Here is a 25,875-nt window from a genome sequence, read left to right as displayed (position 1 = left end):
AAGCTTCTAATGGACTAACCAATTTACAATAACACATTTTCTGTTTTTTAGGATTTTGAACTAGGAATAAAATATGTGTGGATAGAATCATTTTAAAAGGGGGTCATTTTATTTTCCATATGATAACTAAAAACATTAGTCTATTAAGTGGTAGAATATTTTTTTTTTTTTTTAAACTTCAAAAAACTAATTTAAAAGTATCCAAAAAGTATGTTGCTACTTGTCTTTTGTTTGAAAATTTTTAAAATTTAGTTCAAGTTCAACTAGCAATATTGCTAAACAGAAAAAGACTCTCTTCGTATAATTAATTATATTTAATCATTAATTCCAAGTGTATAGTGATTTCTAAACTTGATGTGATTTCTGATTTTCTAGATTCAAGTCTCTTAATTAATATTTTGGGGTCACTAATTAAATTCATCCTTATAATTATTTATTATGTATAGAAAGAATGATTAAACACATATGGGGATTAATTGGCTGCCCCATGAATCCTAAACATCCATGTTAACAAAATAAAAATTAATTATATATTAAGGTATTCGCAGATTGTCATCTCATATGGTTTAATAATGCTTTTGTCTCTTTCTAAGGGAGTGAAGTTTGAGATGGGAATCTCCTAAAACTCCGCTTAAAGCAAAACATATTTATTTAAGTACATAAACGATTGAAAAATTAAGCATGATTCTATAAGATCACACACGAAAAAAGAGGGCGTAGAGAACCATGCAACCAACCAACACATGAAAAAGAGAGTAATTTTTTTTTTTTTTGCTTAAGGTAATCGATTGTGTTCAAATTAAGAGATTGTCTTAAGCCTGCTGATCATGTCGTATAGGTTTGGATTTTCAAGACAATTGTAGCCTCATGTTTTTGTTCTCTGAATAGTATAAGTAATACAATTTAGCAAGGGAAAATGCCAAAATTTTGTAGCCCTTTGACTTAGAAAAGTTGGGTATCCCATCTGTGGGGAGTAAAAGGACCCATATGGGCATATGGGCCTTTGGGCTGGAACATGGAGGGCCGACCTGCTCTAGGATTAAACTACATGAGTCGGCCATACGTTGAGTTAGAGGATACGAGAACGAGCTTCTCCTGAAAGGCTCTAGAGAATTCAAAATTTCATTATGAAGGTCAAAGCACAACCCTGGAAAGACCAGGTGGTTAAAAGGGACATCCCGAATCTTAGATGAGTTTAAAGAAAATATCAAGAATAAAGGTTGCCACCTCCGCATTAAAGGCTCGCACCTACCTCCTGGCCGCATTAATGGGGAGGTGACCGAACAGTGAGGAAACTTCTAGTCACTGTTCGAAAAGTATCAGGGAAGGAAGTATAAAAGGGGGTAAAGGCCAAAGAAAAGGGGGATCGAAAAACAAAGAAAGAAATTAAGAAATTGTAATCTTGAAAGAAGAAAGAGAAATAATAAAGAAGTAGTCCTCGGCTCAGATCCGAGGAGATTCATTTGCAACTATCATTTGTTTTTCACCTGTATTTACTTATAAAAGCCTGTTATCAAGCTCCTAGTACTTCTAACCTAGGTTCTAAGCCCACGCTCTACAAATTTTATTGTTCAAGGCTCATTGGGCCTGAGCCCATAATCTTCTTTGGGTCCAGGTGCAATTGTGCACTTACACCATCCTCTTCACACGTAAAAAATTAGGATTTGGGATTAGCTTTTGTAGAGAATATCGTGGTTTGAATATGATATACTGATCGTTTTTTTTTTTTTTTAACACAACACATTGAAAACAACTTAAAAACAGAAAATAATCCTTTTGACTTATACAAGTCGGGTATCCCTATCACCATTTTCTCCGCTACTTGGTCAAAATGACAGACAGCTTGTGTTGAAATTTCAAAAGGCTTCTCTATTTTATTTTATTTTTCCAAAAGGAAATCCAATGCAATCCAGTTACTTTTTATGGCGATTGAGTAACTTCCAATTAAAACGTTTTATTTTAATTAGAGAAATGATATGTCTATAATATATTTACAATTATTTTATAACAAATTTTAAGTGGCTGGTTGTTATTGGTTATTATTGTTGGGGCAAAAAAATAATCTCAGTATTAGGTTCAAATTTGAACCAATAACAACTAACTACCTGTGATTTGTTATAAAAATATTGTGAACGTCACATCTCTTTTTTAATTAACTATTACTCTTTTGTTCAAGGTTATTTATTAACAAAAGTCTCAACATTGTAAAATATGTTAATGTGTCATTGTTTAGAAGAATAAAACGAGTCTCATTTGTATCGGAAAGTAAAAAAAAAAAATTAATTAAAAAAATGACAAAGTTTAACTACGAAATTAATTGTAGCCTTAGACTACAATCTTACTTAATAATATAAACATTACTATATATTTTGAAAATCTAATCGTTGAATTGCATGTTTTTTACGTTTTTAATACGTATGTCAAATTTTGTATCAATCAAATATTATTTACTATATGATATATAAACTTATATTTTATGGCATAATTTTAAATTGCAAAAACTTGCAATTTAAACAATTTATTGATAACATAGCTATTGATCTTTAATTTTCTAAAAAGTTTGCAAGTATGGAGGATATAAGAAGAAATATATAATTCAATGGTAGATTTGTCGAAATTCACCTCTAATAAAAAGATATTAAGTAAAGTTTTAGTCTAAGGTTACAATAAATTTTGTAACTAAAATTTATTCATTAAAAAATTGGACTTATTTTACCTAAAAGTGATTTAATTGCCTAAAAGAGGTGATTTAAGTGCATTGAAAATTCTGTTTTAATCATTGCTCTTGCCCTTAGACATCCCATAACAAGAGCTCAAAAAGCCACACTCATTATATTAAATCATCATGATCTAATAAATCATATTTGCTAACAGTATTCATTTATAAATAAATAAAATTCATGTTCTTCAACTCTAAGCAGAGCTGAGTTTTGTGCGTTGAAACTACGTTTGCGTTTTTTGGCTGGTCCCATGGCAATGTTCATGAACCAGCCAAAGCACAAAAACGCGTGAACAATGTCCATAAACAATATTTTACCTTTTAAAAAATATTTTGTTACTGTGTTTTCAGCAAATAAACGGTACCAAAACAGATCCTAAGACTATCTTTAAGAGAAGAAAAAATGCTAGAATCACAACAATTTATATAACTGGCCATTTGAATTCATGTATGTTTATATTTTTGCTACTCACAATTCTCCACGTGACCAACCACAAAAATAATGCAAATTATTGTCATCCTAACAAATTCCTCTTCTTTAAGATAGTAGGCCGCGTAGGCAGCACGATGACGCACCAAATCGAAGAAAGTGAAGTTCACAGGCGATGCTCTAAGCCCATTTCCACGCCTCTTCATTGGTGGCAATAGACTACTTTGTCTGTATATACAGTTTATTTATTGCATTACTCAATTCACAATATTAAGGCATCTTAGAAGGAAAAACGAGTATATTTATATTTGCATAATAGATCCGTCTAGATTCTATATTTCTATTTTTAGTAACCCCTGTTTATTTAACACTCCCAAAGGTCAAGGATTCGATGCCCCACTAATTAAATTAAGATTCCCCAACTATTAAATAGAAGTGGATAAGGATAACTATGAAATGGTACTAATTAAAGTTGAAATTATCAAATTATGACAAAAGCAGCCGCGTTCCATTTTAGTTTTGGTTTGGTGTAGTCTTAATTAAATTTTTCTACTTAATTTGTGGTGTTCAACTACCTCCTCCCCAAAACTTTACTCAATCTTTTGGATAATAATAAATTAAATGAGTGTATCGTATACCATCCTCTTTGTTTATAGTTATACATTGTCATTTACGTAAGTCATAATTCGTGGACCAATGATGCAAGTTCAACCATCATAATTAATCTCTATTATTTTCATCTTTTTATTATTTAATGCTCCGTATCCTTTTTTTTATCATGCACGCCTTCATCTTATTCTTTTTATTTATTTGTTTATTTATTTTGTTGTTATTATTATTATTGTTATTATTATTATTATTATTTAATACATTAATAGTTGCAATGGGCTGGTTTGAATAATTGATATTATGGTTAAAATTCATGAAATATCAGTTGAATTGCAAGGATTTGACTCCTTCATCTTATTCTTATCTAAAAAAAAAATTAACTAAAAGAAATAACACAGTTTTTTTCTCAAGGCTCAAAGAAATAAATAAAGAAAAAATTTAGGAGCAAAATTGGGAGCTTTCAGGTTTCAACTAATCAATCAAGGAAAACAAAGTGGCTAAAAGATATAACACTGTTTTTAGATTTTCACTTTTATTTCAGCTTTTTAAAACTTTATTTTTTTTATTTTATCGAAATATAAGTATATTTTAGTATACTTTTACTAGAAAAATTTGAACAAAAAACTAAATAAGTTACTTCTAAACAAACGTCTTAAGATTTAACATTACACAAACAAGTCTACAACATTGCCTACTTTTTTTTTTCCTTTAGTTATGACACCACAATTATTAATAATTACTCTCTTATAATAATATACGACTTTTTGCTTATGACACCACAATTATTAATAATTACTCTTTTATAATAATATACAACTTTTTGCTCAGTAACTAATGTATTGTAATAAATTAGATATTTAAGGGTGTCCACAGTCACGTTAATATGAATTTTGGTGTGGGTGAAGATTGAAACCCAAATCTTTTATTTAATTATCAAAGACTTTAACAATTGAGCTAATTAGAACCCACAATGATATTTATTTTAAGAAATGCTATGTTTACAATATTTTTATAATACTTTTACAACAAATCATAAGTGGTAGTTTGTTACGTGTTGTTATTGGTGGAAAAAAAATAATTTCAATGATAAATTTTAATTAGAATCAATAATAATTTACTACGATTTAATATTTAACGTAGTGCTTTTCATTTATTTTTTATTTTATTATTTAATACTTTCCATATTCTACGCTTCAAGGACTGTTATTAAGTGTTAACTGAACTTTATCCTCATCTAAAAGAAATATCGCTGAGGCATGTTTGGCAATGGCACAGGAAAATTTAAAAACTTTCGGATTTTTGTTTGTTCGTTCTCATCAGAATCACAGAATGTTGTGTTATTTCACTTTATCAAAAATCTTGGACCAAAAAAAATAATAATAATAGTCGTCTAATTGCAAGGAGCAATAAAATCTTTTTTGTCAAACCTGCAGTACCAAACAGATCCTTGTCATTTCAACAAACATGGTAAGACAAACGTAGGGGCATTTATGTCCAAATCGAACCCGCTCCTCATGTTGGGGGTCTCGTGGATCCTACGGTAATAGGCGAAAAGATATGGACGCGTTCGTGCTGTCGGCAGTTGTTTTCACGTGCACTAAACAATAAACATGAGCGCCATCATTTCTTTGGACGAAAATGCCCTTCTGCCTCCCCATTTATTTTTACGCTGTCTCTCTCTGTGTCCTATTCTTTTTTAGGAACAAGGGCTTGATATTGCTAATATCCAATTTCTTTAATGAACAAAAAAAAACTCCTTTAATGACAAAATTATACAATACAAAATACAATCAATTATAAACACAAGTAGAATATAGAAAAACCATAGAAATGTAAAAGAGAATTTATTATATTTGTTGAACTTAATCATTTTACGAGGAATGACATTTTTTTTTTTTATTATTATGATTCATCCTATCAAAAAAATTATTATTACTGTTATCTATACATATATATATATATATATATTAATAGGCAAAGTTTTAAAAAAATCAAATTAAATTCTACAATTAAATTATAATTTTGCACCATATGTCTTAAATTATTTATTTTTAAAGAGTTTTATTTCTTAATTTTGAAGTCAAATATAAGACCACATCATAAATATCCATCCAAGTAAGTTATTATGTACAAAAACCAAAGAGTTTAGAGTTAATGAATATATAAAAAAATTAAATGGACAATTTACATTTTTTACCTAATTATATTCTTACATGGCTTTTTAAAAAGTTAAAAAAAATATAAGAAAACCTAATTAGATTCTACAATTGAATTCAAATTTTACGTCATGTGTCTTAAATTATTTATTTTAGAGAATTTTATTTCTTAATTAGAGTCAAATGTGAGACCACATCATAAATATCTATCCAATTGAGTTATTGCGTATAAAAACCAAAGAATTTAGAATTAATGAACATACTTTTTTTTTTTAAATGTACGATTTACATTTTCTACCTAATAATATTCTTAGAAGACTTTTTAAAGAGTTAAAAAATTTTAAGAATGACTATCAATAATATTTAAATTATGGAAAATACTAACAAATGCCCTTAGGGTATTGGTTGACAATCCATTTAAAGAAAATTTTTATGGAAAAAGAAAAAAAAACCATTAATGTTCTGACAACTTTTTTCATTTCCCATAAAAATTGTGTTAAAACTTTCCTAAAATAAATTATTAACCAATGCTCTAAGGGCACTCGTTAGCATGACCCTTAAATTATATATGTAATAATTATACTACACATCTTAATGTATATCTAGTTATTATAATTGAATAATTGAACCACTATATATATAGTTAAAGTGAGATGTGAGACTACAAAAACTAAAAAATCATGTATGAGAGTTCTCCCTATAGCTTAGATTGAGCATATCTACAAAGAAGCTAATCACTGTTTTTTCGCCGTTGTTAAACTTGGTTTAAGCCTTTTATGTACTTTTGTTTTATTTGATAACACTTAATCTATCGTGAAAAACTTGCTAGCCCTGGATTAGACAGCATATGTGTAACAAATTTTGTTCTACCTAATTTGATATGATCATTTTTCTACCACAAAAGAAAAGAAAAGAAAAACTAAAGAATCATGCATTAATTAAGTGGCATGAGTAAATAGTTACATAAATACACTTTAAAAAGGGTAAAAAATAGATGTCGGATACTTCTGAACGAACATGATGGTATTGGGCCGGTAGGCTGATAGAGGACGGGTCCCAGGTGCACGAACACACAGTGGACAGGTTTGAGGGCCACGTGGTATTCATCTAGCTTGACAAATCTCCAAGGACTCGTAAATGGAAGGAACTTGCACTTCACAATTAACTCTAAGAATCCCAATATGAACAGAATTCTAATCAAGAAAGATTCTGCAATATACGCCATTAATAATGACCTTCCCTACAAGGAAAAAAACTCTAGGAAATATGCAAAATCCAAGAGGTTCTCTCCTAGAAGGAAATAACATCTTGGTCAAGACATAGATGTCAACCCTACACTACTATAAATGCCCCAAAACCCTCACAAATCAAGGTATGCATAATTCACCCAAACTCTAGCACTCTAGAGTTGTGTAAAGTTCTAACTTGACCTTCGGAGAGTATTCGGTCGGCACCACACCGGTTCTCTCTGTTAGGTCATCCCTTTTTGTGTTGTGCAGGTATTGTTTTGAGCTCGTGAAAACCGTGTGGCTAACCGGTGGTTTTTCACCATCATCACACTTTATTAATGTTGCATTGAACAATTCTTTTAAAATTTTAAATGTTTTTTCGATTAAATTGCGATAGAATTAAATAAGATAATATATATAACAAATTATGGTTCCATCATACTATATCAAAATAATTTAACTTTTTTTTTGGAATATGGACTTTATGTAATAGGTTCACACATGATTTTGTCTAATGGGCAAGACTTAGGTATAATACTTAAGTGTTATTCCTTGGATTTCATTTTTAAAATTCTTCCATGTAATTTTTTTTTTCCTCATGGGATAGAAGTGTAGTTTTTTAATTAAGTAGCCACATGGTTGAATCTTAAGAGGGGAATTTAAGAAACAACACCTAAGGTATTGTATCTAAGTTTTCTCTTATCTAATTTATTAAACATCCATAACTAACTGAACAAAAAGTTGAAACTAAGGTTTAATTGTTGTGGCTATTATTGCAGTTGTAATTAATATGGTCACACATAGTAATAAAAATTTCACATTTACTAATAAAGCACTTCACAATTTCACATTAAATAGTGCTTCTTGTTTGGTACCACTCCAAAGAAAAAAAATCTCAATCTATCAAACAAAGAATAATAATTTATTTAAATAAAATATTATCATATTTATCTTTAAATTGAGATACAACATTTAAAAGTTTGTAACTAAATTTTACCCTTTATAACATACCTAACTCATACGTTTGATAGATCATTTTGCCATTCCAAACAAGGCAACAATTGCATTAACCTCAGGAGAAATTTGGGTATCCCTCCTAAGGGGCCCTTGATTACCAATTCTCTCGAGATATTAGAGTGAGGTCTATAGCTACCCTAAATCACAATAGTTATAACTCAATCTAACATTCTTTAATAAGGTACTCCTATGATCACATTGTGAGTCACAATGCTCACCCCGCCCCTTTTTTTATCATTAAAAAAAATTGCATTCACATCTATGATACAATCTTGTCCAAAAAAAATGAAAAGGAAGATAAACAATATATAATAATAAAAAATGTGTGGTATATATTATCTGAAAGTAAAATTTTAAATTAAAAAAAAAAAAAAGGGTTACTCCAATAAATAGGTACCGAAAAGAAGGACAAATTCACTTTTTTCATTGCGCGTATTCCTCTCGTCGTTATCCAACAACACAATTGACAATCCTCCAAAACCACATCATCCAACCGTTCCTTTCAGAAAACGTGGGCGGCCAAGATCACCCCCACATTGCTTAACCTCATTGGCTAAATGTCAAATCAATGCTTCCTACCCTATCATCACTGGTCCATGTGTTCACATCTAACTGGCCCTCTCAAAAATAATAATCAAAATAAATAACAATATAATATACATATATAGTATCTTTTTAAATCGAACCTCCCCCAGTGTCTTAAATATCAATCAAAAAGAAAACATTAACACACAAAAAGAATCACAGACACACATACACAAACCTCTCAAACAAAAAACGACACTTGGCGTTCACAACAAGCCTCTGTTTTTTTAAGCGAAGAACAAGGAAAAAAAACACACCAAAAAAAAAAAAAAAAAAAAAACACGCAGCCAAAAGAAGCTACCAGAAACAGAAATAGCAACAACAAAAAATATTTATAATATAAGGTAAAATATTTCTTTTCTTTTTTTGGAATTGTTTTTTTGTTTTTGTAAATGTTAATGTTTTTAAGTAGTCATATGGTTTCTGGGTGTGTATGAATTTTGGTTTCAGATTGTTGTTTTGTTTTGTTTTGTTTTGTTTTCAGACCAAGACCAAGAAAGAAAGAAGAAAAATGGGGACCAATTTGAATTTCAAGAACAGCTTTATTATGGGGGAGTCAGAAGCTGACGGTAACGGTAACGGAAGGCCGCCGGGGAATTTTCCGTTAACGCGGCAATCGTCGGTGTATTCGTTGACGTTCGACGAGTTTCAGAACACTATGGGTGGGAGTTTAGGGAAGGATTTTGGGTCTATGAATATGGATGAGTTGCTCAAGAATATTTGGAGTGCTGAGGAGACTCAGACTATGGCTATGGCTAATACTAATACTAATACTAATACTAATACTAATAGTAGTAGTAGTAATAATAATAGTAGCTCAGTGATTACTGGGTTTGAAGGGTCAGGTGCACCAAGTGGGTATTTGCAGAGACAAGGGTCACTGACTTTGCCGAGGACTTTGAGTCAGAAGACAGTGGATGAGGTTTGGAGAGATATATCGAAGGATGAGAGTGGAAATGGAAGTTCAAGTGTGCCACAGGCACAGAGGCAACAGACTTTAGGGGAAATGACTTTGGAGGAGTTTTTAGTGAGAGCTGGGGTTGTGAGAGAGGAAATTCAAGCTCAGAACCAGTTGGATATGGTTAATGTTAAGCCTAATACTACTGCTGCGTACTTTGGAAATTCTGGTTTTGGATATGGGTTTCAGCAAACTGGTGGTGGTGGGTATATGGAGAATCGGATTTCGGAGATTAGTAGCAATGGTAATGGTAATAGTAATGGTCAGTTTTCGATTCAGCGTTCGCAGAATTTGCCGTTGAATGTTAATGGGGTTAGATCGAATCAGACACAATTGTCAAGGCCACAACAGCAACAGCAACAGCAGCAGCAGCAGCAGCAGCAGAATTTGCAGCCACAGATACTGCCTAAGCAGGTTCCTCCTGTGGCTTATGCAATGCCTCAATTGGGGGGTCCTGGAATGATGGTTCAAAGCGCGGCCGCAGTGTTGCAGGGTGGAGGAGGAGGGATGGGGATGGTTGGATTAGGAGGTGGTGGTGGTGGTGGAGTGACTGTAGCAGCAGGGTCGCCTGCCAATCAGCTATCTTCGGATGGGCTTGGGAAAAGTAATGGTGATATGTCATCTGTTTCACCAGTTCCTTATGGGTATAATGGGGGTTTAAGGGGGAGAAGGTGTAGTGGAGCTGTGGAGAAGGTCGTTGAGAGGAGGCAGAGGAGGATGATCAAGAATAGGGAGTCAGCTGCAAGGTCACGAGCTCGAAAGCAGGTGAATTAATTTTTGTTTGATATATGTTCATTGAGTACTGCTTTGGATATGTATGTGGGTTCAGATTTAAGTAAATGTGTATTGCTAATTTGCTACTTTTGCTACTCTAGTTTGTCTTTGTTAATATATGCTAGGGAGATTTGGTATTGCTGTCTTATTGTTTTGTACTGATTTGAATCCAGGATAGTGGAGAAATATTGCTGGCTAATAGATGCACTTACAGTATAAAGATAAAAGCAAACCTCTTGTAACTGATTATTTTTGGGGTAGTCCCGAAGAAAATGTGTTCCATGAAACTTACTCTGAAGGAGATTTTAAAAAAATATATAGAATGGCACCATTAATTCAAAGGAATGTAATGACATCTTTCATCTTCTTGTCACTTTATAAATTTTGCTAGACATTAACCTTCTGCTTTCATCATCTTTGGCTGTGCTGTTTCCCAAAACTTCATGAAATATTATGCAGCAGAATGGTAATGTGATAGCGATCTGACATGACCAGAGATGAAAGGTTTTGAGAAGTTACGGTCATGAGCAGTTATAAGGACCAAGTTAAGTGCAAGGTAATTAGAAATTTGCTGTAAGGAACATGACGTCAAATTAGGTTTTTTAGTCTCAAAAACAATAAAAGCATCAAATGAGTTCAATACCTGTGTCCTTAATGCTGTTAGAATAATCGAATTGGGGAGATATGACTGCTAATGGTATTGTAACATTGTATCTCAATATGTGCTTGATATTTTTTGGGCTTCTTCCAGGCTTATACTATGGAATTGGAAGCTGAAGTTGCAAAGTTAAAAGAGGAAAATGAAGAGTTGCGGAAAAAGCAGGTATTATTAGTTGTTGCAGACACAGTTGGATGAAAATTAACAAACATGAATCTATTAGCTGCTCTAAACTTACATTCTTGCTGTAAACCCTCATTTACTGTACTTTGGTTGATGCAGGCCGAAATTATGGAAATGCAGAAGAATCAGGTAACTTGGATTTTCCTTTATTGTTCTTCTCCCCTCCCCCCTCCCCGTGATCGTTGAGATATGAATCTACAATGGAGAATCTAACCAAGACAGAATCTTCCTAGGTTCATGACTAATGAAAGATAAAATCATCCCATTCTGTTTTTGCTCTTCCTCTCTCTGAAGCATGATTAATAGCATTGCTGATGGCAAATTGTTTGTTAGTCATGTGTAGATTGGTCTGGCCGTGTTATTTTTCTGTTAGCATATCATATCAACTTGTACGGCATGTTTGGATGCTATAGTGTTATTATGAAATCTGTGTTTTGCATATGCTCTAAATTATCTAGATTAATGATTGCCATCTTTAAATGAATTAGACTAATTGGTTTGGGCACATATCTATAAATAACTGAAAATGGAGAATTGTACAAGGATTCAGAAAGTAAAAGATTGTATTCATTTAGGATACACAGAATCTAGAATATGCTATCTCACAATGTGCTCACTGATTTGTCTTAATTGTCTCCAACTCTCCCGTATGATCTGATTAGCTTGTAAAGTTGAGCATTTTTGAATGGTGTAATCAATCATTATAAAGAAAATGCTTCAAGTTGGGTACTAAAGTATTTTTTCATTTGAAAACCATGGTTGGAATGAGAATTGTGTGATTCTTAAACATTTGTTTGTGGAAAAAACTAAATAAATAAAATTTCGGAAGAAAGAATGAATTGTAAAGGCCTCCCCTGAGGTTTCTGAGTCTAAAGAGACCCCCTTTTGAAGTTTAGTGCATTTTGATTGTTGTCCTCAGTATACATCATTTTTTCTTCATGAAGTTTGAAGTGAAGCTGATAACTCAACTTTGCACAGCAAGGCTTATTTGGGAGTCATTTTTGGGTGAATCTGATCTCTTTGGGGGCGTTTCTTTTTTTAGTCTTTTTACTTTTAAATCACTATTTGTTTAAAAGGTCTCATAGATTTTCTTTATGCCTCTAGCCTTGTTCTTTTTGCCTTTGTCTTGTCTTTCTTCCAACTCCAAATGATTTGCTATTCTGCAGTTGCTTGTGTTTTTTGCTCATTACAAAACCATGTTAAACAAATATCTTATCATCTTGCACGCAAGAGTTGCTGATGAAACACTAATTAGAAGGTCAACCCCCCAATCCTATTATATTAAGATATTTTAAAATTATAAAGATGCTAGTTGTCCTGCTGGGCCAAGGTTTTACTCCTAACTGTACCATCCCTACTGATTGATGGAGAATTTTTTTTTAAACCCTGGCATATGGAATATGCCCCTCCAGTTCAAACTTGGAATGACATGACAATTTTTCACATGCATCTCAAGATTTTTATTCTGTTACAATAGTCCTAATACAAGAATGGAATAGTGTACATTGGCACACAGTTTAAATTCTTTGTTGTCTTCAGTTGTCATTTTATTGTTTTGGTATGCCCCTCCAATTCACACTGACATGCACAGACACACACTCTCTCTTTCTTTATGAAATTGCTGCTTTTCTTTTTCTTTTTTTAATGACTAGAAGAAAAAAAATTGAAGTTGAGTAAATCTTATAGAATTTGACATTTGGTGACGTCACAGGTCTTGGAGATCATGAATACGCCACGGGGAGTTAAGAAACAATGCTTGAGAAGAACACAGACTGGTCCATGGTAAAGTGTGAGAATGGGATTGTTAATTTGGTTGAAAATTTTATTATGGTGGGTGGCTGTACATATTTAAAGGCACGTGTGTCCTGTATATTGAGAAGAAGAGTTTTGGTGTGCTAGATAGACCTTCCCATATCTTCTTGGTTTGCATTTCTTCAAAACAAGGGTAGGTAGGGGAAGGATGGAGAACCAGTATATAGTCTGTTACATACCTTTTCGTATGTCTTAGAGCATGTCCAGTTTCCTACCATCACTAGTCCTACAAATTTTCTTGTGTTACCAGCCTTTTGATGCCTTTGACTCTGTCAAATTATATGTTTATTGTCCATCATTTTCACATTGCATGCGGATGTTTCAAGCAGTAGAGATGTTGAATGATGAAACAGGTTCTCTCAGCTGGACAACATGCCGTACTGATTGGAAAAGGCTCCATAGTCTTTGGTCTTCATGGACCTGACATAATCTCGGCATTGAAGCATGTTTTGGAAGGCCAGACTATGAGACTAGCCTGTAACTTTCCTCTTTACCTGTGGCCATCATCGCAGTTCCACATTGCAACATCTGCCTTATATGAAAGTTTCTCTTGTTTGTGATTTGATACTAACATGCATTTACATGACAGAGGTGCCTAATGTTATGTGATTTTCTTCCTCTTTTTGTTGTGGAAAAGAACTATAATGGGCTGCCCTTCTATGGTTGGCTTTTTCTCTATGAAGCACAGGTGCGTTTCGGGATTCGGGTGCGGGACTCGGCAATTTTTGAAAAAGTAGGGTGCGGGTGCGGGTGCGGGTCCGGTGGGGTGCGGCGATTAAAAAATTATTAAAAATATTTTTATTTATATTTTTAATATATTGCTAAACATACTTTTTTCACATTATATAAATATATACCAAATTTAAGAGCAATGGTAAATAATAACTAGAATACAGAGAATAGGAGAGAGCCTAGCTGAAGAGTGAAGGTAGAGAGTGGGAGAGAGGCTCAAGAAAAATGAAGAGTGAGTGGGTTGGGTCTTGGTTTTTTTCCAAACGGTGCGTTTGCACCTTTTTTTTTTTTTCAGCCATACGCACCTGTTGTTGTTGTTTTTTTTTTTTTTTTTTGAATTTCGGCCGGTATCGGCCGATTTCTCCGATATCGGCAGATTTCGGCCGGACCGATTTCACCCGATACGGACCGATTCGAGCCGAATCGGCGCGAATCGGCCAGATTTCGCGCGCGTCGGCCCGAATCGGCGCGATTCGTGCCGAAAAAAATGATTTTTTATTGCCGGACGCGGCACGGACGCGCAGGCAGCGGCGTCGCCTGCGCATCGCCGCGTCCGGCGCGGGTGCGGCGACCCAAACGCCGCACCCGTGCTTCATAGCTTTTTCTTGAGTTGTTACATTTAGGCAAGTTTTATTAGATATGTTTATCCTTTTCATCAACGTAAAAGACTTCGAGCATATTTCATGGCATTTGAAGCAAAAAATATTGTAGGTAGTGATTAGGGGAAAATGATAATATAGTCTGTTTCATATTGAAGATTTAATTTTTTATGAATATAGAAGTTAATACAATGTCACGTCATTCAAATGAACTATCATTCGTGATTTGATTTGATGAAAATCTAAATGACATGGCATTGGCATGAAGTTCATCTTTAGATTTAGGAAAATGAAATCATCATCATGAAATTGATCTTCTCCATTTCAAAACAAATGGAGAGGATTCTAATTCCAGTCCTTGGGGCCTGGACATGTGTGTTTCTCAATTAATTTGGTGTAATGCATGGAATGGTGGGTGTGCATATATAGACCTTTGGTGAGTTCATATTACATTGAGAATAAAGTTTAGCTACAAAATTAGTTGTAGCTGAAAGCTACAATCTTACTCAATAAAACATATATTACTACATATTTTGAAAATCTAACTATTGAATTACGTGTTTTTTACGCTCTTTAATAAATATGTCAAATCTTGTCCCTACATTATTGTCTTCTTATTTATTTATTTATTTTTAAACCACTCAACGATTTTCTCTTCAAAGAAATGCAGTAATGTGACGTGTATAAACTCACCAAAAATCATCTCTTACTTTTATTATTAATATTTTATTGGTCATGTTGGACTCAAGTGTGCTAATAGACACCGTTTGGGTCAATAACATAACATAAATCAAATTGACTCTCGTCAAAATGTAAAAATCAAATTAATTTTGACCCCAAAATTATACTTTGGTGAAAAATATATGTTCTCGCAAGAATGGCATGTCTCTCTCCTAATAGGTTAATGGGGTCACGGGTACCCATAAAATTCCTATCTTGTGAGGATTGGTTTTATTTTCTTGAATAGGATTGTAGAGCAAGGTTTGAACGTTGTAGTATGTATGGTGGGTTGAGGGGTGGTTTAATTACGTGCCAACCATCAACTGTTTTCTTATTTTATTTCTTTTTATTTTTCAACTTGAAAGGAAACTTTTTCATTTTTTTTTTTGGGTCTAAATTACCATAGCTAAAATTAAGTCTCTTCCTAAAAAATGAAAAGAGGTGTAGAAAGGAAAACAATGTTAAATGTGTGTGGAGAGATATTAGAAACAATTGAATAATTAAATGGAGCTTATAAATAAAGCAAATATAAAGCATAAATGTAAACTATACTACGGCAAAGAATTATAATTGCAAGAAGAAAAAAAGAAGGACAAATGAAGATAGAAAGAAATATTTTCCACAGAAAATCTTTATAATTGCAAGAAGACAAAATAAGGATATAAAGAATATGAAAAGAAGAAAGGCAAGAAAGAAGTATCATCTACGGCATAGAACAAAACAAAATGTCACTATTCATGAAAAGTTTAAATTATTCATTGTATTTTCATCCACATATTAATCGAGTTTACTATTCATTAAATTTAAAATACTTACGGTGCAAACTGGGAACTAATTAAATTTGAAGGCTATAAAGAGATGAGAAAGACAGAAAGAAGTAGAGTTCAAGAAGAAAGGCTACAAGAGATAGATAGACATATACGGTGGTGTCTTGTTCTAAAGTGAAATTTATTTCTTTTAAATCACGGGATTTTGTCATTGTCTCTTTTAGTCTTCATTGTCTTTGATTAACTTGTTGACTTCTTTGATTTTAAATGTTACCATTTGATCTTTGATATACTTTTGATCTCCCATGTCATTGTTGGCTTTTTGAATCACTTAAATATTTTTTGAGATGAATATACACTTTGTTTTGCATTAATTTTATTTACTTTTTTTCTACCATGCCATTATTGTCTTTTTGAAACATTTTTAAAAATTTTGACAAAGAACACACATCTTGCTTTACATTTTGGATTTTGCTCGATTCCTTTATTTTATTGCTTTTGTTTTGTATAAGTGAAAATGAATTTCTCACTACTCTGTTTTGCTCGTTTGCTTTTGTTAAAGGATTGGAGCATGAATTTCTAAAAAAACCATCCTCATCGTCTTATAAAAGATATGTGGATGATTCTAAAGATCAGTTTCTCTTTGGGCTTCCATTTCATCATCACTATCACATAATTTTGATAATAATTCTCGAATTTTTTTTTCTTATATTCTCTTTTTGGTCCTATTTTGGAAAAGATTTGCGTCTATTTATGTCTTTCAAGGAGGAATTTTGATTGTTAGATCTCCTCTTATTTTAGAAATCTTGGATTTTGTTGAAACCGTGAAAAATCTCTATTTGGTCAAAGTTATCAGCTGTTACTTGTTCCCACCATTTGATACAAAATTGTTCTCCCAAAGGAGCCCGGATGTGGTGAAGAGAAAAGTTTAATGAAAAACCCAATTGCAGTATGTACCAAATTGGACCCAAAAAAAATTAATAATGTTGAGAATTTAAGATTTCTTGTTGATAAGATAAATATATTTTTTATCATAAATTTGAAATATAGGTTGAGTTACGAGCCAATTGGCTGGACTCAGGAGAATTTTCTTTTCTTCTTTTTTATAAAAAGACGGGTCGCCATGAGGAGATACTTTGGAACAAGACTACAATCCATGAGCATGGGCTGGACCAAATGTCCCCGCTATCAAAATAATCATACAAAGTGCTAGATGGTGAAAATGGGATGGGATCCGCAGGACAATTCGAGTTTATTTCTATGCATAGAACGCAAAATAACTGGAAACACCACCACATTCAACGATACCATCTCACCTAATTTGAATCCTTCAAAGTAAATAATGATTAAAATACCAAAAACAACACATTCAACCCGTTACTTTTAAGTCCATGAGGTTCTCAGGTCTCCAAAATTCAGGACTTGACAATAAACTAAAAGATCTACATCTGGATGGCTAACCATATTGAGTCAGACATATAACACATCCCAGAATTTCTACCATTCTTCTTTGTAAGAACCAGAATTCCTACCAGGGTAACCCAAAGTTGACAAAACGCAGAATATAACTTACGGCCAATAAGAACCCCTCCAGACTTAAGACCTCCATGGTTTTACAATTCATATCCGAAATTATGTGCTCCAAGCAGCCTGTCAATTCTTTTCTTCTTCTTTTTGATAAGTAGCATCCTGTCAAATTATTTGTATCGCATCAATGTTTACGCTTATGGTACATCTACTACTAAAAAAAGCTACAAAACCTATCATTCATCCTTCCTATGATTTCTTTCCATCCCTGGCTTGCAGGCTGCTGCAGGGGATGCACTGGTTTCATCACCTTCAGATCCCAAATCAACACGTTTAGTTAGGATAGCCAGAAGTGCATTCCATGTCCTTCCATGATATCATCTTCCTATGATCCCTTCCTCTAAATGATCTGGCAAGAAGCCTACCACTGACGGGCTTAGACAAACCAACATCAACCACAGATGTACTCTTTCTCTTTTCTGAGGATGGGGATGCCTCATCCATGAAATAGTCAAACAACATTGCAAGGCAACACACTTGATGAGATAAAATATAGTTTTCCTGATCCAGAGGTAGCATCTTTAATATGTGAAGATTGACCTACAAGATGCAAAAGCAAAAGATAAGTAATTATCAGAAATCTATTATTAAGGTAGGCAAGAAGTTATGGGAATACACTCATTAAGCTGTGTTTATCTTGAGAAGATATCGGGAAGTTTGTACCAATCAACTTTTAGAGAGATCAAAACAGCATTCCCGTCACAAGCTACAGAACAGAAAATCTTCCCCAAAAAAAGTTAATCTAATACATGTCCTTGATACACGAGGGCTGTGATCTATAATGTTTAGTGGAGAGTAGTAAATTTGCAATGAAGTTATGATAAATTCCAATATGTTTCCATGTTTTGAAAAATAGTCCAATAAGCCACAGTATATTTATAGAACTAAAAATAGCTATTCCAAAGATACCAATTGCTTACCTCTGCTTCGATTGCACGAAGTTCATTGTACCACTCAGAACCATCGCTCTCAGAATTATTTCCTCCAGAAGATATAGTGTAAAGACCCAATACAAAATGAGGAGGTCTAAGAGGATATTCCATGCTGATCTTGATCTGCCATAATAGAATTTGATGTCAGCTACCCAGAAAATAATGAATGAACAAAATTCAAGAGAGTAACAGAATTTTAGCTACCTTGGCTTCCAACTTCCAAATTCTCTTGTCAGTATCCATGTTCCTAGTTAAAACAAGACAAAACTCCCTGACCCCATAATCCACCCATAACTTCTCTCCCACCTCATTATATTGAGCAGAAGCGGAATTTTCTCCCTCGACCTCAATATATGCAGGCCCATCCTGATCACTATCAGTATCCAGCATCAGTTCAGAATCCTCATCAAACTTCTTAAAACTTTGTGATTTTGCCTTAGTGAATGGAGGTACAAGGCTTTTTGTGATCAAAGTCAGCTGCCTGGAATGCTCAAGATTAGACCCTTTTGAGCGGTTAAATTTAACATCACTCGTGACAGATGCAGAAGGAAGCAACAATGGAAGCTCCCCGTCTTCCCTTGCACTCTCTAGCTCTTCCTTTGAAGTACCAGGTCTTCCAATCATATCATCATCTATAGGTTCCTGAACTTGGTCCGTATCAATAACAGGCAAAGATAAAGCCTGAATAGGTGGGGGCCCTACAGGTGACCAACCATGCAAATTGCACAAAGGATCATGCAAAGCCCACGGAACACTTTGACAAGTTAGAGCAGGCCATTTAAGCTTCGTAAGCAAATCAAGCTGTGCCCTGTAAGCCAATAAGAATTCCAAATTTTCAACATAAAGCACATCTTGCAATGCTAACAAACAAGACAAAGAGCCCAAGAAAAAGAAGTTTCCTCTAATAAAAGGCAGTAAGCACACAAGTCACACACATGCAGAACAGATTGAAATTCCTTAAAACAACCATAATATAAGCCACTACATATTATAAAAGATGCGAAGAAGAGTCTCAACAAAGTTTGAGAAAACCATAGTTCTAAATTCAGATTGAGCACATTGATCTCTCCCCTATTGATTTCTAGTTTGTCCTTGGGATCCAGGTTTCCAAACATACAAAGCAATGACTCACACAAGAGCCATCTGAGCCTTTTTCCGAGAGCGAATTCTTTGCACAACTGTCTGAACCCGGTTCTGCTGGCGATACAAGGAAAGACCAGATATAACGGCATCACTTTTAGCTGTTTCACCATTTGGAGTTTCATGGAAAGCAAGCAAGGGTGACACGTCTGGCAAAAAATCAATTCCTGCCAAATGCTGGGCCCACTTATATGGGCGCGATGCTCTCTTTTCATCAAATGCAAGGGCATCACCAACAAAGAGCTTGGCTGACTGCATCATCCAGTCAATTATCATTACTATAATAACGGAAAACGGAAAGTGGGAAATGAGAGAAACAGGCAGAAAGTGTGAATCACCAACAAGACTGAAATGAACATTCATACCTGGTGAGGAAGCTCAACACCAGTGTCATCAGGGAATAAGTTGCATAAGATGTTAGTCTCAGGTCGGTCATGGGACCCTTCAATCCCAACACATACCACATTCAACTTTAACAAGTATTCAAACTTCAGAGTTATAAGTTTTGCAGACTTCGGATCAGAAACCTCTTCATCATAAATATGAAGAATAATTTTAAGTGGATGAACTTGATACACTCCCTCCTGGTCAAGGCTCTCCTTGCTTGGAACCCTCTTTGGCCGCTTTCTCCTCCTCTGGCCATCATCTTCCTCATCGGCTGCATCATCCTCCAATCTGGAACTCTCTACATTGGTAGATATGCCTGAGCCATAAACCACATCAGTATTCATTCTCCTTTTTTTTTCTTTTTTTTCTTTTGGGTGGGGGGAGGGGAGATATCCAAACTTAAAACAGATGCAATCAGTGTGTGATGTTAGTTTCGACCATTTCAGATTGAAACATTATCTCGAAATTGAAAAGATCCATCTTAAAAATAACTGAATTATCTAACAATCAATCAACTTAATTTGTATCTATCACACCTGAGTCAAAGACTCAACTAAGCACAAGCATACATGGACTTGCATTAATTTATAAATAAAAAATTAAAAAGCTTCCAACCATGATATAGGTTGTCAAGACAGCACACTATTAATCACTATCCATCAAGTAGTTACAGAGTATGAATAAACATAAATTACCAGTGTCCTTATTTGCTTGCTGACGGGCAAAAGTTTGAGCATCCTTCACACTTCCTACTATCTCCAAATCGATATTTTCACCAAATGCTTCCTTTTGTGCTATGAACTGTGAGTATACCACATAAAGAGGAGGTGGAAGCAACTCTGCCAAATGGTGCTGCTTTAATTTCTTTGTATGCTGAATCCCTAACTGGCTCTGTACTGGCAAGGATGCTTTCTTAAGAGACTTAAGGTGTGAAGGGAGACTTGACAAGAATTTCTTTCGGTCTGCAATTATATCCAAAAGACCCTTCTTCTGTTGTTCTAGTTTCCCATGAAGTTTGCATAGCTCTTTACGCTGATAGAGATATGAATAAATCAGTAACCCCAATACTTACTCAACAAAAAAAAAAAAGATGACAATAATAACCAAAAATAGCAAACACCACAATGAATCCAAATTTAGTATGAATGTATCACAAACTTGACATATATGGGGGTGAAGGAAAACAAATTTTTAAATCAAGCATAATTTTTTTGTTATGGATAAATCAAGCAGAAAAATACTTGACTAATTCAAATATACCAAACATCCATAAAAAAGGGATAATTCCTACACATTTCCTATCCTTTTTTTATTCATAAGACACAAACACTAAATCCACATCATACCCCCCACTCCTTTCTTATGGAGGGAGGAGATGCCATTTGAGCTAAAGCTCATTGCCCTTTACCACAGCCAATTCTTTGTACATATATGTGTGTTCACCGCCATTATCTACTGGCTAATTGACCATACCCTCCACCCCCATTCTTAAAGAAGATTCCTACACATATCCTATCTACAAGATACTACCTATGTACCCTTGCCACAGCCAAGTACAGTATCAGATGTGAGTGCTCAAATCTGTTACCATGTTGGTAAAAAGAAAGCACATACACACATACTAGGAAATTTCATCAGTCTAGATGAAGAATTTCCATATTTCTTTGCTAAAGTCTTCAAATATTTAGTCACACTGAATTCTTCCTTCCTTATTCCCTAACTCAAAGCTTCTCCCACATCAAATGTTAATCCCCTATCAATCATACAACAACAATAACCAACCCTCAGTCCAAAAACTTTGGAGTCAGCTATGAATCCCCAATAGACTAATCAAGTTTCAAGTTCAGACGCGCGTATTCTTTTTGGTCATTCTATCGTATTCAATCCAAGTCATACTATTCTTTTTCGTAACATTACATTAGGTTCTCCGATTAAATTCAAATAACATTGTTAGCGTTTTATTGGTCATTGCATCTAAAATCATAAGTTTTGCCCAAAATGTTACATTCTTCTAAAGCTCCAATTACTTCTCTCTTATATTCTTAACCAAAAAAATCATATGACATTGTGAAAATCACTTACAAAAACATATTCTTAACAACACCAACAACATATGTATGTACTAATGAATGTATATAACAAGGCCAAAGTAGCATTGTAAAAACCTGGAAGAGCTCAAAATGGAGCCTCTTCATCATGAGATCATGCGCGGCGTCATTCGACAACTTCTTGGCTTTAATATCTTGAGGCGCATCGCGAAAGAACTCTTCCTCGGCTACCAAGTCGATATCGGGATACTTCGACTTGAAATCCTTGCAAGCCTTAATGGCTTTCACGTAGTGACTCTTCTCGTACATCAAATTGTGAAGCTGAAGCGACGTGAAATCCACTGGCGCCTTTGCTCGCTCCGTCTCTGCCTTCACTCGATCCTCTTCTAGCAATATCGATCGGTTCGCCTATTAAAAAACAAACCAAAAAAATTAGCGATACTTGATTTGAAATTGTGATAAAAAAAAAAAAATTAGTGGTTGTGAAACCCTAACCTGGCGGAGAGTGATGAAGTGGAGGAGCATTTGAGTGACGAGGTCTCGGAGAAGAGGTTTAGGTTTGGAGTCTCTTTTGATGGAGAGCATTTTGGAAACGATGTCTTCAACCGAGGCTTTGCTCTCTTGAAGCAGTTCGTATGGCGACTTTGAATCTATCTTTCGCGACGCCGGAGGAGGCGGCGGCGGCGGCGCGTCTTCCTCTTCCAGAATAATCACGCCTTCCTCGTCTATCTCTCCGTCTTCCATTCTTTATTTTTTTTTTTCTACTACTACGCTTACCGCTGCTCACTGCTCACTTTCGCGTCTCAACTCTCAACTGTGTTTTTGTGCTAATCTGAACTCTGAAGTTTGAAATATGCTTTGTAAAAAAACAATTTCGGAAAACATTATTACAGGTTTTTTTTTTTTATAAAATTATTAGTTGTTATAAACTTATTTTGTTTTATTTACAACGTTTTAGAGCCCGTGGATTTCAAAAATTGTGGTTTAAAATCATTAAAAAAAAAAAAAAGAATTGTGCATTACAAAGTGTTATTGAAATATGTGTTTTTAAGGTTTATAAACAACAAAAATAAAATGTGTTTGGTATCATGGTTTAAAAAATATGTTTCAGTATTCAAAAAATATAAATATGTATTTGATATGTATGTGTTTGATTTAAAAAAAAAAAAAGAAGCTTACACTTGTAAGAAATAAACTTTTTTTAATTCAAGAGAGAGAATACATTTTATATTTCCGTTGCTCTTCTTTGTGTTTGTTCCTTTTTTTTCCAGAGAGCAGAAAACCAAACCCACGCACAGTCCTCATCTCCATCAACATAACAAAAGATCCACGGATAGGCTCCATGTTCCACAAATCTCATCTCCACTGTCAGCACTCCAAGGCCCCAGCAACGAATCGAGCTTTTGTTGCCGCCAACCCATCACTCCAAGATCCAAGTTCGAATCTCACTTTCACCTTGCTTGTCAATGGGTTTTTGTCTAAAAACTGAACAATTCCTTCTACACTCACAGATTTCAAAAGCTGTGGCATAAGTAGCTAGAGGGGTTTTCTAATTCATATTTGTTTTGTTTTTGGTTTCGATTTTAAATGTGGTGTGCGAGAGAATGTTGGAAGCGGTTGGTAGTTAGCCAAAGGTCAGAGTTGTGTCCGACGATAAATAGCAATGTCCCAATGGCCTCCTCCACTAAAACAATACAAGTATCCTCCTCTAATAAGTGCAATTGCTTCAACTCATTACACAAGTGCCTAAAAGATGTTCTTGTCCATGCGAAAGATATCATAACACACTTAGGGATTTCCTTCTAGTACTTCTTGGACATACAATCTCCCACTCAGGACACTAGTGCATATAGGTCGCTTCATGTAGTACTTTTGAACGTACTCTATACATAGTTGAACATAGATTGTGGCAATCTTGAGCTCGACATCACTATCGTACTCATCTGAATCGGAGTCGGCCATGACTGAATCATGGTCTGAATCGGTGTCCACTTAGGACACTAGTGCATATAGGTCGCTTCATGTAGTACTTTTGAACGTACTCTATACATAGCTGAACGTAGGTTGTGGCTATCTCGAGCTCGACATCACTATCGTACTCATCTGAATCGGAGTTGGCCATGACTGAATCATGATCTGAATCGGCGTCGACCATAGCTAAATCACACCTGTGGGCAGCCAACAAGTTCACATGAGCCACTATAAAGAAGTACATACATACATACATATATATATATATATATATATATATATATATTGTTGTGTGTGTGTGTGTGTACTGCTATATGTATATTTAAGTGAGTATATATTTATATATATATATATATATATATATATATATATATATAAGTGAGTATATATAATTCTGCACAAGAAAGAATATATTGTTGTATGTATATTTAAGTGAGTATATATATAAGTAAGTATATATTGTTGTATGTATATATAAGTGAATATTTATAATTCTGCATAAGTGAGTATTTATAATTCTGCACAAGTGAGTATTTATAATTCTGCATAAGTGAGTTTGTGTGTGTGTGTGTGTGTGTATATATGTATGTATGTATATATAGATGTTACTGTGTGTACCAAAGAAAGAAGTATAGAACACATCAGATTTTCTAAAATGTCACCAAACAAAGAAATTCATAGATGAGAAGACAACCACAAAACATATTTCTGCCAAAATAAGAGTACTAATTGTTGCCACGGCTATCTAAATGGCCCACACCATCAACCAACCCCACCACTACTGCAGTCCACCCCTAATAAACTCAATCCAAGCCCTTCTTTTATCTACTGCCATAGCAAAGAAAGCAGCTCTACTCTTGGGGTTATGAAGCTCCGTTACGACCTTACAATATGTGACATGATCCACATCGGTGTGCTCATTGAGTAGTGTTATAGTTTGCGTGATTGACTCAATGTTCCCCCCCCACATAAGACTCTACGGTGTCGGTGGACTTTTTCCTCCTCCAGTTCCTCATGTCAGTAAACCCCCAAATTGCCTCAGTCATGGTTTCAAGGGAGCCTCCTTTCTTCCTTTTTCTGCTTGAGTGAGACGATTCAGCTGGCTGCTTTTCAGGTCGCCTCTGGCTTTGCCCTTCACTCGGTGTGGGCAGCTCCTCCACGTCGTCCACACTATTGGCGGCGACATTGACATGTACCATCGATGATTGGAAGGCTACATCCAACTCTCTCTCTCTCTCTCTTCGGAACTGTTTGGAGTTGGTTAGGCAGATGATATTTGGAGGAAACTCATGGCTGTGTTTGCATTGAAAGACCTGCTCAACAACTCGTAGTGTTGCAGCCCCTTTTTGCGAAACTCCTTGCATCAATGGTTGGCCTATTAACAACCATATATATTGGGTTAAATGACTAATTTATATAAAACCCAACACAAATTAGATGGGCAATTATAATAACCCTATAACTTTGTGTGGTGATTTGAAACCTTGCCTACCATCCACTCTTAGATACCAAAAAAATAAAGAGTAACAACATTTCATCAAAATTTAACTTTATACCAAAATCACACATATATATGATTACCACTAGATTTGGATTTAATTTGTAATTAAGGAAAATTGATTTTTTTTTTCTCTAGTCGTGTGTGAGGCTCAAAATCAGAAACAGTGAAATTTCCACACTTGAGTTGATTCAGGTGAGGCATCAGAATAGTACTCCACAACTAAAACTGCTTTTCTGATATGTATACACTCCACAACATTTTTTTTTCTTCTCTTTTTTATTTGTGAATACATTCAGTGTTTAAAAGTTGGGCCATGCTATTATGAACACAAGGTAGATTTCAGCATCATTTTAATTAGAAC

General features: G+C 34.5%; 2 protein-coding genes across 2 annotated transcripts; one reads left to right on the top strand and one right to left on the bottom strand.

The window, feature by feature from the left end:
- Window positions 1–8,918: 8,918 nt before the first annotated feature.
- Window positions 8,919–13,800, top strand: LOC142622591 (ABSCISIC ACID-INSENSITIVE 5-like protein 5). Its single transcript, XM_075796106.1, has 6 exons — window positions 8,919–9,089; window positions 9,230–10,468; window positions 11,229–11,300; window positions 11,418–11,447; window positions 13,030–13,100; window positions 13,484–13,800. Exons 2-6 carry the CDS (start codon window positions 9,257–9,259, stop codon window positions 13,512–13,514), a joined length of 1,416 nt encoding a protein of 471 aa, XP_075652221.1. The 5' UTR covers window positions 8,919–9,089; window positions 9,230–9,256; the 3' UTR covers window positions 13,515–13,800.
- A 3,465-nt stretch (window positions 13,801–17,265) lies between these two features.
- Window positions 17,266–22,893, bottom strand: LOC142622590 (THO complex subunit 5A-like). The gene is made up of 8 exons (XM_075796105.1): window positions 22,538–22,893; window positions 22,160–22,450; window positions 20,690–21,026; window positions 19,973–20,310; window positions 19,600–19,859; window positions 18,672–19,275; window positions 18,456–18,590; window positions 17,266–18,075 (listed from the first exon to the last, which is right to left on the bottom strand). The coding sequence occupies exons 1-8, from the start codon at window positions 22,784–22,786 to the stop codon at window positions 17,809–17,811; spliced, it is 2,481 nt and encodes an 826-aa protein (XP_075652220.1). The 5' UTR covers window positions 22,787–22,893; the 3' UTR covers window positions 17,266–17,808.
- Window positions 22,894–25,875: the final 2,982 nt, after the last annotated feature.

Source organism: Castanea sativa, chromosome 1 (genome assembly GCF_040712315.1).
Source record: "Castanea sativa cultivar Marrone di Chiusa Pesio chromosome 1, ASM4071231v1".
Classification (NCBI taxonomy): Eukaryota; Viridiplantae; Streptophyta; class Magnoliopsida; order Fagales; family Fagaceae; genus Castanea; species Castanea sativa.
Note: the sequence above shows the minus strand (reverse complement) of the source record. Positions and strands in the feature narration are given on the sequence as shown.